At 36.5% G+C, this 13,353-nt stretch overlaps 3 protein-coding genes across 14 annotated transcripts in view; 2 read left to right on the top strand and 1 right to left on the bottom strand.

The window, feature by feature from the left end:
- Positions 1-686: 686 nt before the first annotated feature.
- Positions 687-13,353, bottom strand: part of zgc:113337 (uncharacterized protein LOC503741 homolog) — a 30,110-nt gene continuing 17,443 nt past the window's right edge. Inside the window, exons 7-9 of one of the 6 annotated variants that reach the window (XR_005233243.1) lie at positions 12,184-12,327; positions 5,982-6,029; positions 5,550-5,754 (exon numbers count right to left, since the gene is read on the bottom strand). The gene's annotated coding sequence lies outside the window, so the exon portion shown is untranslated. Of the gene's footprint in view, positions 2,580-5,549; positions 5,783-5,981; positions 12,328-13,353 lie in introns of those variants that run through there. The other 5 variants (XR_005233244.1, XR_005233246.1, XR_005233247.1 and 2 more) reach the window with 5 other exon arrangements.
- Positions 3,070-7,263, top strand: LOC108232341 (cell surface glycoprotein CD200 receptor 1-like). Its single transcript, XM_017410078.3, has 7 exons — positions 3,070-3,203; positions 4,401-4,460; positions 4,832-5,143; positions 5,526-5,798; positions 6,787-6,886; positions 6,988-7,027; positions 7,115-7,263. The coding sequence occupies exons 1-6, from the start codon at positions 3,128-3,130 to the stop codon at positions 7,001-7,003; spliced, it is 837 nt and encodes a 278-aa protein (XP_017265567.2). The 5' UTR covers positions 3,070-3,127; the 3' UTR covers positions 7,004-7,027; positions 7,115-7,263.
- Positions 9,557-13,295, top strand: LOC112450325 (B- and T-lymphocyte attenuator). Of its 7 annotated transcripts, none has more exons than XR_005233241.1 (6): positions 9,557-9,677; positions 10,606-10,935; positions 11,020-12,002; positions 12,087-12,125; positions 12,205-12,333; positions 12,429-13,295. XR_005233241.1 is itself a non-coding variant. In XM_025004633.2 (6 exons), exons 1-6 carry the CDS (start codon positions 9,602-9,604, stop codon positions 12,593-12,595), a joined length of 780 nt encoding a protein of 259 aa, XP_024860401.2. In that variant the 5' UTR covers positions 9,563-9,601; the 3' UTR covers positions 12,596-13,292. The 7 variants fall into 7 exon arrangements, 5 of the variants coding, with proteins under 5 accessions (XP_024860401.2, XP_024860398.2, XP_024860399.2 ...); XM_025004633.2 differs by having other exon boundaries at positions 9,563-9,677; positions 11,020-11,058; positions 12,429-13,292; XM_025004630.2 differs by having other exon boundaries at positions 9,563-9,677; positions 11,020-11,058; positions 11,679-12,125; positions 12,429-13,291.

Here is a 13,353-nt window from a genome sequence, read left to right on the forward strand (position 1 = left end):
AAAAATGACACAAATGTTAGCTCGTCACACAGAACAAGAACATCCATTTATGGTTGGCTGGGTGGGGAGGGGATGCTGTCTATTTCAGCATAAGCTTTCAATAAACAACAATGAATGATCTCTACAGCAGCTCACTATACTTGCAAGTATTTACCACATGCTGTGTTTCCTTGACAGTCTAACAGATGAGAGTGTGTGCTGCAACAGGAAACAGTTTTTCAAGGGCTTTTGTAACTCTTATCTGTTTAAAAGCCGATGTACGTGCAGGTGGCAAAACATGTAATAACTAAAAAGTAAAACCTTCCCTGTCTCTGGGTCATTATGCCATAAGAATGCTACAACAAATATAAATATAACTGAGAGCAAAGGCAATTCTTCATGTTAACGTGGCGCTCACACATACACCGACTGAAACCAGATCTATTTTTATCCACGACCGCTATTTCCTTGATAAAGCAAGAGTGCAACTGCAACAGAACAAAAATGATATGTCATTTAAAAAATAAGCATTTTTAACTTTAATCTGTAGCTATTTCAGAGCAAACGGGTTGTGCTTGTTTAAAAGCAGCCAAATCAGCTGAAGTTTGAAAGAAGTTTTTTGTACACGCAGCAGCATTATAACACTTTAAACACTTTCAGAAATATTATTTTGCAGCATTTGAGCATCCACGTTGGAGGTCACCTACCTTGAGATGCAGTTTCCCATGATGATCCTTCAGAGAGGTCCTGGTTGTCGGAGAGCAACCCGAAGCCCGTCACAACAGCAGCAGCAGCAGCAGCAGCAGCAGCAGCCCCTGGTCTCACTGATCTCTCTGTGGTTGCATCAGTAAGTGTACTCAGGCCACAGCAGAGGAGGAAGAGAAGAGAAAAAGATGACAGAGGAGGAGGAGGAGGAAGAGGAGACTGCATAAAGGGCCTATTAATGTACAATTTTGGCTGCTATTTCGAGTTCCTATATGCAAAAGCACATACACAACCAGGCATCCATGGGTTATCTTCCTGATGGTGACGTAGAGGAAAACCTACTACTCATAATAGAATCGATTCACCTGAGTCGCTCTCTCGCTTTCTCGCTTTCACACACTCACCACTTAGACTTACCAATGATAGAACACTATTTTGCACCTGACGCCAACCCCTAACAAAAGCCTTTCTCTTATTCTAACCAAAACACAGTTTTGACATTCAAACAAATCTTAAACCTGTGAGGTTCTGTGTGTTGATCTCTTTCAAGCTATCAAAGCAACAATAATCCTAACATTTTAATACTCCACTGAGCTGGTCATATAATATCATCAGTAAAACTGGAGCAAACTGTATTGGCAGAACCATAGGGTGTTAAATGATGAGCTGACCCTTACAGCAATGTTTGCCTTTGATGGTGAACTGTCTTATTTGCATGATTATGCAAATTTTCTTCCTGAAGAATACGAGGAAGTTACTAACCTTTTACATACACAGCGGAAAGGCCAGTTTACATTACAAGCTGCGCCTTTGTCTAAAAAGGAAAATTAGACATTTATGGGTGACATGATCCATCACGGATATTTCTGTAATATACAGAGTGCAGTAAAATAAAATGCATTTTTGGAAAAAAAACAGTCACATGTGATGCAAATAAAAACTAAAGAGATTCACTTCACTTTATTTTTTGCAACATAAAACAAATTAACAGACAAACAACTGTATTGATGCATACATTTTTTGCAAAACAATGTAATCATTAGTGTGTGTGAAACTTAAAAATTACTAAAGAGAGAGAACTGTTGTGCTACTATATCGAACTGTTAACCAGGTTTTTCTTTTTTAATTGAAAAATGTTGGAACATATTTGGTTAAAATACAGATTATTTCTAATTTTACTGCTTGTGTTTTTATATAGTGCCCTAAATGAATAAAGTGAAGTGACTGTGTAGGCCTTTCTGTGGGGAATTCACATGTTCTCCCAATGAGTTGGTTTTCACAGGATGCTTCAGTTTCCTCTTACAGTCCATAAATGTGAACATTAGGTTAAATCATGATTCTAATTTGACCTTAGAAGTGTGTGTATGCTTGTTTTGTCTTGTTTGTATCTGTGTTGGCCATGCAGTAGACCAGCTCACAGTGCACCTCACCACTTAATGACTGCAATAAAAGACACCAGCTTGACCATGAGCAGGAAAAAGAAAAAAAAAAAAACTTCACTCTATCTCTGCCTGCTTTTCTTATTTCAATTCGCTGCGCCTCTATCAACAACTTTCTATGGGCAACATCTGAAATGTAGAGAAATAGTTACAAAGAGGTTCACAAAGATGAGCATCAACTTGTGCCATCTGCTGGTTGGAAAGCAAGTGTGCAACAAAAAGAAATAAAGGAAAATACAGTCAGTAGCAAAGAAGATTTTGTTTGGGGGATAGTAAGATAGTGGATGTATTGGACAAAAGCTGCTGATCAGGAAATTGCCGGGGAGGAAGAAAAGAGGAAGACCACAGAGGAGGTTCACTGATGTAGTGAGGAAGGATATGCAGAGGGTTGATGTTACAGAAGAAGATGATGAGATTGATGGAGGCAGACGATCAGCTGGGAAGAAAAGGAAGCAGCTGGAAAAAAAAGAAGACAGTAACAAATAAGATTAACATCTACAGCTTTTGCCAATCATATTTTTGTTACATAGGTATTATGCAGCTATTATGTGAGTGATAAATGTAATTATATATATATAATGCATTTTTAAGTTATATTACTACATTTATCACATTTTACCCATGTTGCCTAACTTATCACTCCAAATTGTTATTCCTTTATGGCTGAAAAGTCTGTTTATCTTTTCAAATCTTACTTTAATGGTAGCATTGATGTGGACTAAGGTACAGCATATATTTTTTGCTGTCACCTAAACTAGAAATGAAAAATAATTGTATATGCTGAGAATGTCTTATGAGGATCATATTAAAACATTCTGTATTCAGTTTCTTCAAAGATATATAATCAAGACTTTCTTTTAACTTTTAGTCAAACTGAAACATATTTGTGTGCAGGATGCTGTGGGAGTTCAGGATGTGGTTAGTCAAGAAATGGTGAGCTCAGATGTGACAGAGTTGAGCCTCTGCAGTGGCCTCTGTTCCTTTCTTCAGCATCGGGTACGAACATGTTGGGCAGAATGGACCCACTCAGCTATCTGATGGTAGTTTTCTGCTTTACATTCTTCTGTGGAGAGGGTAAAGGTAAATGTATGTTTCTTTATTCATGGTATAAATGTAAAAATACCTTGGGAAACATTTTTAATTGATGTTTTAACTTTTGACAAAGATTAGGCTTAAACAAAATGTTCATAAATGTGATATGATTGTATATTGCATAGAGACAAATCTTTATTGTTCACAAATACACCATAGCATTTACAACTTAAACTAATTTGCAACGGCTGTCCTCAGGTGGTCCTTTGGTCACATACAGTAAAAGAGTTTATATTGCAGAATAAAACATAACAACTTATCAGGTTAAAAAAAAGCTAAATAAATGAACACAATATCATCCCATAAAGAGAAGAAAAGGCAGAGGTGATTAGGTAACCTAACCCTACAACATTAGACTATATTTATATTTGAAGCTAGAACTTTTATGCAATGGACTAATTTTTTAAAAGTCTATGATCTTATGAATGTGTTCAAGTTCCAAAAGGCAGATTGAAACCATAACCTCAGAGGTTTAGACCAGTGACGCCTGCTTGTTTGGTTAAGATTTCTTTGTGAGAAGGTCAAACAAACAAAAACACTTTCTATATTTATTCCCCTCTGTGTCAGACTAGTGGTCCTGTTGTATTACTGTATGTCACTGCTGATCTTAACAACCTGAATTGTGAGGTTTTGGGTTTTTCTTTGTGTTTTTCTGGCGTCTGTCTTGTTTCATTTTGAGGTTTTTGTTAGTTATCTTTGTTGGCCTCATTTTGGTTCTGTTTCTGTTTCCTGTGTTGTTGTATTTTCCATTTACCCTCAGTCATCACTTGATTTCCTGCAACGCCCACCTCCACCTGTCGACAATGATTATCACTCACCCATTAACCTCTGTGCTTAAAACCCGGTCATTTACTCCACTTCTCTGCTGGTTCATTGTTCAGTTCTGTATGTTCCTTGTCCCGACCTAGTTGTTCTATAACAACCTGTGGTTTGTCAAGTTTAGCTTATGTTTAGTTATGTTTTGTCTTCACTGCCTTTTAGTTAAATAAATAGCTTTCTTTAATTGTGAGTCTGTGCTCAGGGTTTGCTTCCGTCATCACCGTTCCTCATATGAATGTTTTAATAACTTGTTAATGAAACTAATAATGGTTTCCACATTTCTTTTCATGATTGATTTAATCACTAATACTAAGAAAATCCCTCTAACATACTAATCATTACCTAACATTCACCTTCATCTTTCAGGAACTAATGAATCAATCTCTGTGAAACCAAACGCAACTTCTCCGGGTCTTAAGGTTTATGGTAAATTGATTTTCTCACATTTTTCTTCAGTTATTTTATTTTGTGGTAAATTTCAGGACAGGTAGAAAGAAAGAAACAAAGAGAGAAAAATTCATTTTGATAATCTTTTTTATTAATGTACTTTTTAAACCATTTTTAGTTGAAATGAATAGTGATACCTCATTTTAAGACTTATGAAAACGTTTAAAGTTCTTATTTTGGCATGCAGTTTGTGTCCTATGTAAAATTAATTTTGGTTTAGTGTTAGATTAGTGCAGCCCATCAAAAGATCTTTGAACTTGTTGTTTTACTAACACTATATATCAGAATAAGTATTAACTATTTAATCGTCATAATTTTCAAAAATAATTCAATTTTTTTCTTTTTCCCAGTTGACAGAAAGGCAGTTTTCAAACTTGGGAGCAGCGCCAACCTGACATGCAGTAATAAGACGTGGAATGAGACTATCTATGTTATCTGGAACATAAACTTGAAACACAAAACCTGCAATATCTCCTTTAGCAATGAAAATCCATATCGATACATTGACAAGTGCAACGATGGCAAGCGTGTGCAAAACACTTCCACTGGTCAGTCATTCCTGCACATCCCAAACTTTTCATCTGAAGACGTGGGGATCTACATGTGTGAGTCAGTTTACAGAGGGGGACATGAAAATTATAAAATCAACGTGAATATCACAGGTAGGAATTTATTCCACATCCCCACATGAACAATAACTTCTTTATTAATCAGTTGTTCTCTGAAACAGCAAATCATTTAGATACAGTACCGACCATAGAGCCTTCTACTTCTGCACTTCATAAGCACACAGTGGAAATTAGACTTTAGAGAAACTGAAAGATGTCAGATATGAAAGATGTGAAAGATTTATTCCTGTTCCTGTGAATAATTTAGTGATACTTAGTGACCTACTGTTAACAGCTTTTATCTAAAAATCCTATATTAAAAAATATTGCATGACTTCTTGTGTTAGTTTTCAGGACATGTGGTTGAACCTTTGACATGTTAATCTAAAACAACAACCTTTTCTTGTTTCTCTCGCTTTTGTCTTTCTGGATGTAGTTCCTCCAACTTTTTCTGCCAAGATGGAGCGAAGGAACAACACGATGGTGGCGGTGTGCAGAGCCGAAAGAGGAAATCCTGCAGCCAACATCAGCTGGAGCATCACAGGGAACTCAGAGACTGAGACATCGCCGCTTGACTCAGATGAATTTGTTACAGTAGAGAGCATTTTGAAGATCCCTGAAGGCATGGATCCAGAAAACCTGAGCTGTATTATCCATCACCCATCCTGGGATCAAGAGACGAGAGTTCAGCTTCTGAAAGTCAAAGAAGGTCAGATTTTTGCAGATTGGATAGATCTGAGTTAAAAAAAAGAGGTTAATTTGTTGTTTGAGTTAGCCTTGACAAGATATTCCTTACTGTAGTTCCATCCATCCATCCATCCATCCATCCATCCATCCATCCATCCATCCATCCATCCATCCATCCATCCATCCATCCATCCATTTTCTTTACCCGCTTCTCCTTTCTGGGTTACAGCCGCTCCAGTGATATCTCCAGCTGCTGTAATGATACAATATTTTAAAAGGTTTTGCAGTTTTAAACTTTTGAGTCCCAAGTTTTTTCTTGATTTTTTTTTAATTTTTATTTCCTTCATGATTTTAGAATTACCAGGACCTCATACACAAAAAACACCAATATGATGTTGAACAATAAGTTCAGAACAATTAAAAAAAGTCAAACAAATTAGACAAAACTTAAAATGTTAAGACATTTAAAAAGTTTTATACAATACAGATAAGCCAATGTCCCTGTATGAGGTAGCAGAGTCTCAACAGGTTAAAAGGATAGTTCAAATGTTTCTGTGTTAGTAGTAATTATTTTACCTGCAGTTGACAGCAGTCAAAGTGATGTCCATTTAGAGATTCAGGTAGAAATTCTTGTCGGGGTGTCAAACTAATGGCTAGACAGACTGGGGCAGTTCCCAGAACATCTTAAACAATTTTAGCTTTAAAACATAATTTAGGTTCTTGTATATGCTATTTTAATAATTCTTACACAACAATACATTGGATGAGATGGGTACTCTGGACCAGAAAGGTTTCCATTTTCTGTTTTTCAACGCGTCACACAAAACCAGTTGTGACAAAAAACCAAAACATGGGTTAAGTTTCAGCACAACCAGTGTAAATAACCAGTGATGCAGAAAAAACATTTTCATAACAGCATTTATTTGAACTCTTATAAAATTAATGAGATTTGATTTTGGACCCTTAATATTTTTTTCTTTAAATAAACTTATTGAATTTTTTCATTGCAGATTTCGGAGTGTTTCAGATTATAAGACTTGTTACTGGGGTGACTGTTGTATTTTTGGTAAGCGTCTTAATTTTTGCAGTGCACAAAGGGAAACTGCTGAGGTGAGTAGTTTAATTGAACTTAAAATGAAAAAAAAAAAAAAAGAGTTATTGAAAGCTTGTTTTTGTTGTGTCATTGAGCTTGTTTGTGTCATTTTCACCAGACAACGTCGCCAGTAAGACACATCAATCAAATCACCACAGGTGGGCAGCTGTTTCACATTTAGAGTATTACTGCATATTGCTTAGCTTGGTTTATAACACACACATATATTTTTTTTTTTTTTCCAGATAGAAGACGTGGAGGAAGCGGAGCTCTATGCTAGCTATGTTCAACTTGAACTCAATCTACAGCTAATCTGCAGATATGTTTGAAAAAAAAACACAAGAAAAAGCTCCTTAACTCAACAGAGTCACACATTAAATGCACATCTTGGGACGTTGTGAAAAGCTGAAGGCTGCAAAATTGAGTAATGGTGAAGTAGAACTGAGACTGGCAGAGTGAGATCCAAGGTCTCTGATGACAAAGAGAGAGACAGAGAGAGAGAGAGAGAGATGCTAATTGGATCAGCTACATTTATTATAATCAACAGACTTCTGCAGTCTTTGCTGAAGACACACTCAAGAATGTTGCTGAACAACTGGATAAAACCTCTCTCATGACCTGGCAAAATACAATAGCCCTGGACATGCTCCGAGCAGAAAAGACTTTTCTTTAATGATTTTCTTATGAGATAAAGTGAAGTTAAAGGCAATGGTTACACCTATGTATAAATGAAGATGAAACACCTTATATCAGCGAGGGCTGTGCAGAAAGCTCGTGCTTGAGTGTGATCCCGTCACCCTGGTACCAGATAAAAGGTCTTTGATTGCAGTTTAGCGTGTCTTTGGATTATTCTAATCTGAGGTTTAGTGGAGAAAAAAAATCCACAACAGAGGGAAGCCTCTCAGTTGAAACCTGTCCTAATAAACTGCACCGACTGATGGAACAGGGGACGCACCTGAAGTCCCACTCCGGCTCCTTTTCACAGCTCATGCTGCCCACTACTCTCTCTGAGTGGGTCTTATGGAGAACATTGATAAGTACTACAAATGCAAAAAAACAAAGCCACTGAGTTGGAAATGTACTGTAAGCCTGACGTTGGAACACAATGACTACAGATTTTGGATATTTGCTGTAACTGTGTGTAATTATAGTTATTTGTCAATCAGCTCAAAAGAGCAGCTTATTTTTTTAACAGACTCATCTCCATGAAAGCAAAGAGCTCAATGTATGTATTGGATAAATAAATTACATTCAAACAACTGATTTCTTGTAATTGTGCGCACATTTTATAGAGGTAACACTTCATCATAGATCTAAGGAGAGACTAAATAGTTACCGGATTTGTCAGAAAAGTGTAAATGGCAGTTAGCTGTTTTTTTTCTTTTCATTAGGCTGTTTTTTATTTTTTTGCGATTTGATTTTTAACAAGATAACTCATCAAATGACTCTTACATCCTGTGTGAAAAAGCAAAGGCAGCACATATTTGTTAAAAATAGACCTTTGACTTGCTTCATAGTGTTCACAGTATGAGTAAAAACCTGATAAAACTGAACGTGAAAAGAAGGGCTGCTCTCCCCTCTACTGGTGGATATCAGAACATAAATACACTGTGTTGAGCTGTCTGAATCAGATCAATAGTAGTGATCTATTACTAACTACTAACTCTGGACCTCATGTAGTCTTAGTGTGAGAAAACAAGATTCGTAATAGTGATGTGTTATTATAGAAGTTTGCCTTAAGGCAAAAGGCCTGTGCAAACATGAACACAAGGATCAGTTTTCATCTGTTTCAGTACAACTGATGGTGAAAGAAATCCATTGTTGAGCATCAACTTGTGCCATCTGCTGGTTGGAAAGCAAGTCAGCAACAAAGAGAAATAAAGGAAAATAAAGTCAGTAGCAAAAAAGATTTTGTTTGAGGGATAGTAAGATAGTGGGTAAATTGGACAAAATATGTTAAATGTAAAGTTGCCAGGGAGGAGGAAAGAGGAAGACCACAGAGGAGGTTCACTGATGTAGTGAGGAAGGATATGCAGAGGGTTGGTGTGACAGAAGAAGATGATGGGATCGATGGAGGCAGATGATTGGCTGTAAAGAAAAGGAAGCAGCTGGAAAAAGAAGAAGACAGTACCAAACAAGATTAACAACTACAGCTTTTGCCAGTTATATGTTTTACCAAAAGCATTATGCAGCATATGTGCAAGTGATCAATTTAATTATAAATACAATGCATTTTTATACAGTATTAATATATTTATGACACCTATGTTACCTAACTTACCACCCCAAATTGTTTTTTCTTTTATTCTTAGTATGTATTTGTAAATCTAGATGCTGAAAAATTTACTTTAACAGGAGCACAGATGTGGTCTAAAGAACAGAATTGTCCCTTTTTAAGGGGTTGCCATGGCGAGCAAACTTGTATGAAACATTTGGCAACTGTTTTATGCCGGATCCTCTACCTGCTTTTTGCTGTCACCTAAACTAGAAATGTATAATTTAAGTTTCTGCTGAAAATGTCTCATAAGGTTCACATGAAAACATTCTGTATTCAGTTCTTCGTGGATTTGTACTTAGGACATTTTCTTACTTTTTGTCAAACTGAAACATATTTGTGTGCAGGATGCTGTGGGAGCTCAGGATGTGGTTAGTCAGGAAATGGCGAGCTCAGATGTGACAGAGTTGAGCCTCTGCAGTGGCCTCTGTCGCTTTCTTCAGCATCCGGTACGAACATGTTGGGCAGAATGGATACACTCAGCTATCTGATGGTAGTTTTCTGCTTTACATTCTTCATCGGAGAGGGTGAAGGTAAATGTATTTGTTTCATTATTCATGCTATAAATGTAAAAATAACATGGGAAATATTTTTAATTGATGTTTTAACTTTTGACAAAGATTAGGCTTAAGCAAAGTGTTAATCGATGTGACATGATTGTATTTTGCATAGAGACAAATCTTTATTGTTCACAAATACACCATAGCATTTACAGCTTAAACTAATTTGCAATGGCTGTCCTCAGGTGGTCCTTTGGTTACATACAGTAAAAGAGTATAAAATATTTCAGACAAAACATAACACTTCAGACATCAATGCTAAAAAAAATAAAAAAAAATCTCAATATCTTCATATAAAGAGAAGGAAAGGTGAAGAACAAGCTTCTCTTTCTTGAGAAACTGCTTCAGTTTAAGTCTAAAATCAAACCTGAGCTCAGTTCAAGTTTGGGTTTGTCTCTAGTTGAAGCAAAAAGCTGTTTGACACCTTGCATTTCTCACTAAATGCGCCTCGAGCTATCTGATGATATCATTGTTCGTGGCTTGTTGGTTGTGGCTTTGTGTTGCTCCTCTGACCAAGAGGTTCCACAGAAACCTAAATAGAAGAAAGTCATGATGTCTTTGCCACAGGTTTTTCAGAGTACCTGGTGAATAGCTTCTGATTAATCTGAATGTATGCAATCTGGCTTCTGTGGCTTTGCTGACCATCTTCACATTCTTTTTAAAATTATAAACGATAATCCAAAACAACACCAAAAAGAAAAAGTAAAAAACTGTAAACTTTGACAAGTCATTTAAAAAAGAAAAATATCATATTATTATTATTAAAATATTTAAAACATATTGCTTCATTAAAATAAACAAATCTCTATTATGCATTTTCTCCTCAACGCAATGAGACTCTGAAGTAAACAACCGACCAGGAACAAATGTGTAAAATAAGATCCATGTATTATAATTTCAGCTTTGCCTTCTTCATGTGACATTACGCTCAAGGTGAAGAGAGGAACGACACTGGAAGCTACAAAAGGACAAAGTCTGACAGTCAGCTGTCCTGTAGGACACTGTGGGGAGTCTCTGAATGTCACCTGGTGCAAACTTCTTGGAAAAAGCAACTGTGAAGTTGTTTCTTCAACAAAGAAAGTAGAAATAAATCAGGAACATGTGAACGATGAGCTGATCTCGTATTTGCGTTTCAAAGAAGTTTCCATTAATGATGGCGGTCAGTACAGATGTAATTTGATAAGACAGAGCTCTCAGCTTGTCAGTCATTCCATCAACATCTCAGTTTCAGGTGGGCACTTTTTGCTCTTTAAGAATAAAAATGAGTATTTCGATGAATGTCTTAACTTTAGCTGCTGTTCATTATTTCCCAAAGGCACAAATAAAGAGGTTCAAAACTCTGTGACAAGTACAGGTGAGACTGTTTGTTTATTAAATACATTGTATGAATGCATATTAAAGACATTAAGTTTGAATGTCAGTGTTGGTTGTTGGGCTTGCTATAGGCTGGTTCCATTTCTGTTAGTGTTGCTGCTTTGTCATTTGTGGATTAGGATTTAATTATCTGAGGGTATATTTACACAGGAAATGCAAAAAAAAAAAAGAAGACTAAATGTCAAGAAATGATAATGACAATATTTATAAAATGTGATGACAAACAAAAGATTAGACTAAAAGCATTGAAAAATGAAAGTAGCTTTCCTTGAGGAATGCAGATCAGTCACTGCCTTGCATGGCAAACCTTTAAACAAAGAGCTTGCATAATATTTTAGCACTTGAGGTATGTGTTAGGGATGACTCTCAGCTACTCCCACACCAAATTTTAGTCCAGTATCCATCCAAACAAACAAAACTAACTGCACATCTATTACTCCAGACAAATGTGTAGCCTGATGAACGTCTAGTGATCAAAACATTGCAATAAATTTCTGCACGTCGTTTTGCGTATTAACTGAGTATCTGTAAAATGGTCTAAGTTATCATTTTTCTGTTTGCCAAGGTCAATTAGCTGTGTTCCATGTATTATAATTTCAGCTTTGCCTTCTTCATGTGACATTACGCTTAAGAGAGGAGCGACCTGGAGAGTCACTAAAGGACAAAATCTGACAGTCAGCTGTCATGTAGGACACTGTGGGGAGTCTCTGAATGTCACCTGGTGCAAACGTCTTGGAGAAAGCAACTGCGAAGTCATTTCTACGACACAGAATGTAGAAATAAATCAAGAACATGTGAACGATGAGCTGATCTCGTATTTGAGTTTCAAAGAGGTTTCCTTTAATGATGGTGGTCAGTACAGATGTAATTTGATAAGACAGAGCTCTCAGCTTGTCAGTCATTCCATCAACATCTCAGTTTCAGGTGGGCACTTTTTGCTCTTTAAGAATAAAAATGAATATTTCAGTGAATGTCCTAACTTCAACTGTTGTTCATTATTTCCCAAAGGCATAAACAACGAGGTTCAAAAGTCAGTGAATAGCACAGGTAAGAATGTTTATTTGTTATTTTCGTGTCATGGATGCATATTAGAGACATTACTCACGGTCTAATTTTCTTTTTGCAGTTGAGTCAGTGGGTGATGGTGATGATACGTCTCATCGCTGGCAGGTGTTTGTCTCCGTTTCTGTGAGCTTTGCTTCTGTGGTTGTCATCCTCACAATCATAGATCCCCTGAACTCTCATGGCCCTAAAAGTAAAAACATTTTGATATTTGCATTCATGTTTTGGATTTCAAATCACTGTCAGCTCCCCAACTAACAAATACAGCTTTTTTTCCTTTCTTCCCAGCTGACACAAAGAGAGCAGATGGTCTTGTGGAAAGCCGAGCAACGTATGCTCTAATCACCCACAGACATCCCATAATTTCTGCAAAACTACAGAAAATGACTCAAGATGATAAAAACTCATTGTGTACCACAGTTATCTATTCTAAACAGTTCTATTATCCTACTTAGATGACTTTTTTTAACCTGTCTAAGTTTTTGAACACATTTTAGTTGTTTGAGCCAACGGTGTTATTAATATAAGTAACTATTACATTCCATTAAATATTTATTAGTTGTTTTCTCTTTCAGTTAATCATTGTAATACTTTATTTTCTGAGTTTTCTGTGCATATCTAAAGCTGTGAAGTCTGAACAACCAGAGCTACGTTTTCATTTTAGACAATGATTTGTAAAAACGATGTTTGTGAATCAGAATAAAAAGTAATGTTAATATCTATGTCTTAACATGCATAATTATATGCAAATGTTTCAGGTTTTTCTCATTTATGATCAAACAAATATTTATTTTATGTTGAAATCAACCATTTTATTTCAGTTTAACAAAATAATATTTTGACTAAAAACTTTTGTGTCGTGAGGGGCGGAGAGAGTGGAGAAAACCCAATGTGCAGACTCATCTTTAGTTCAAGGAAAAAATTTAAACATATTTTTAAATAAAAGAACAAAAACAAAAGGCTGACGGGGCAGCAAAACAAACCACAAAAATCCTAAGTGATACAAGGAGAGGAGAGGAGAGGAGAGGAGAGGAGAGGAGAGGAGAGGAGAGGAGAGGACCAGATGACACATGCAAGAGACAACGGACCATCAAGGAAGTGGAGAAAGTGACCGGGTTTTAAAGCTGAGGGTAATTAGGGGAAGTGGGCACAGGTGAGTGATTACAACTTGGAATAGGTGAAGATGGGCGTGGCAGGAAGACGAGAGATAAAC

Source organism: Kryptolebias marmoratus, linkage group LG6 (genome assembly GCF_001649575.2).
Source record: "Kryptolebias marmoratus isolate JLee-2015 linkage group LG6, ASM164957v2, whole genome shotgun sequence".
NCBI classification, from domain to species: domain Eukaryota; kingdom Metazoa; phylum Chordata; class Actinopteri; order Cyprinodontiformes; family Rivulidae; genus Kryptolebias; species Kryptolebias marmoratus.

Bases quoted from the DNA above. Each gene is read 5' to 3' on its own strand.
- LOC108232341 (XM_017410078.3), top strand. From the start codon at position 3,128: ATGTTGGGCAGAATGGACCCACTCAGCTATCTGATGGTAGTTTTCTGC. The intron at 5,144-5,525 runs GTAGGAATTTAT...TTCTGGATGTAG, and splicing joins AATCAACGTGAATATCACAG to TTCCTCCAACTTTTTCTGCC. The intron at 5,799-6,786 runs GTCAGATTTTTG...TTTTCATTGCAG, and splicing joins GCTTCTGAAAGTCAAAGAAG to ATTTCGGAGTGTTTCAGATT.
- LOC112450325 (XM_025004629.2), top strand. From the start codon at position 9,602: ATGTTGGGCAGAATGGATACACTCAGCTATCTGATGGTAGTTTTCTGC. The intron at 11,059-11,678 runs GTGAGACTGTTT...TTATAATTTCAG, and splicing joins AAACTCTGTGACAAGTACAG to CTTTGCCTTCTTCATGTGAC. The intron at 12,126-12,204 runs GTAAGAATGTTT...TTCTTTTTGCAG, and splicing joins AAAGTCAGTGAATAGCACAG to TTGAGTCAGTGGGTGATGGT.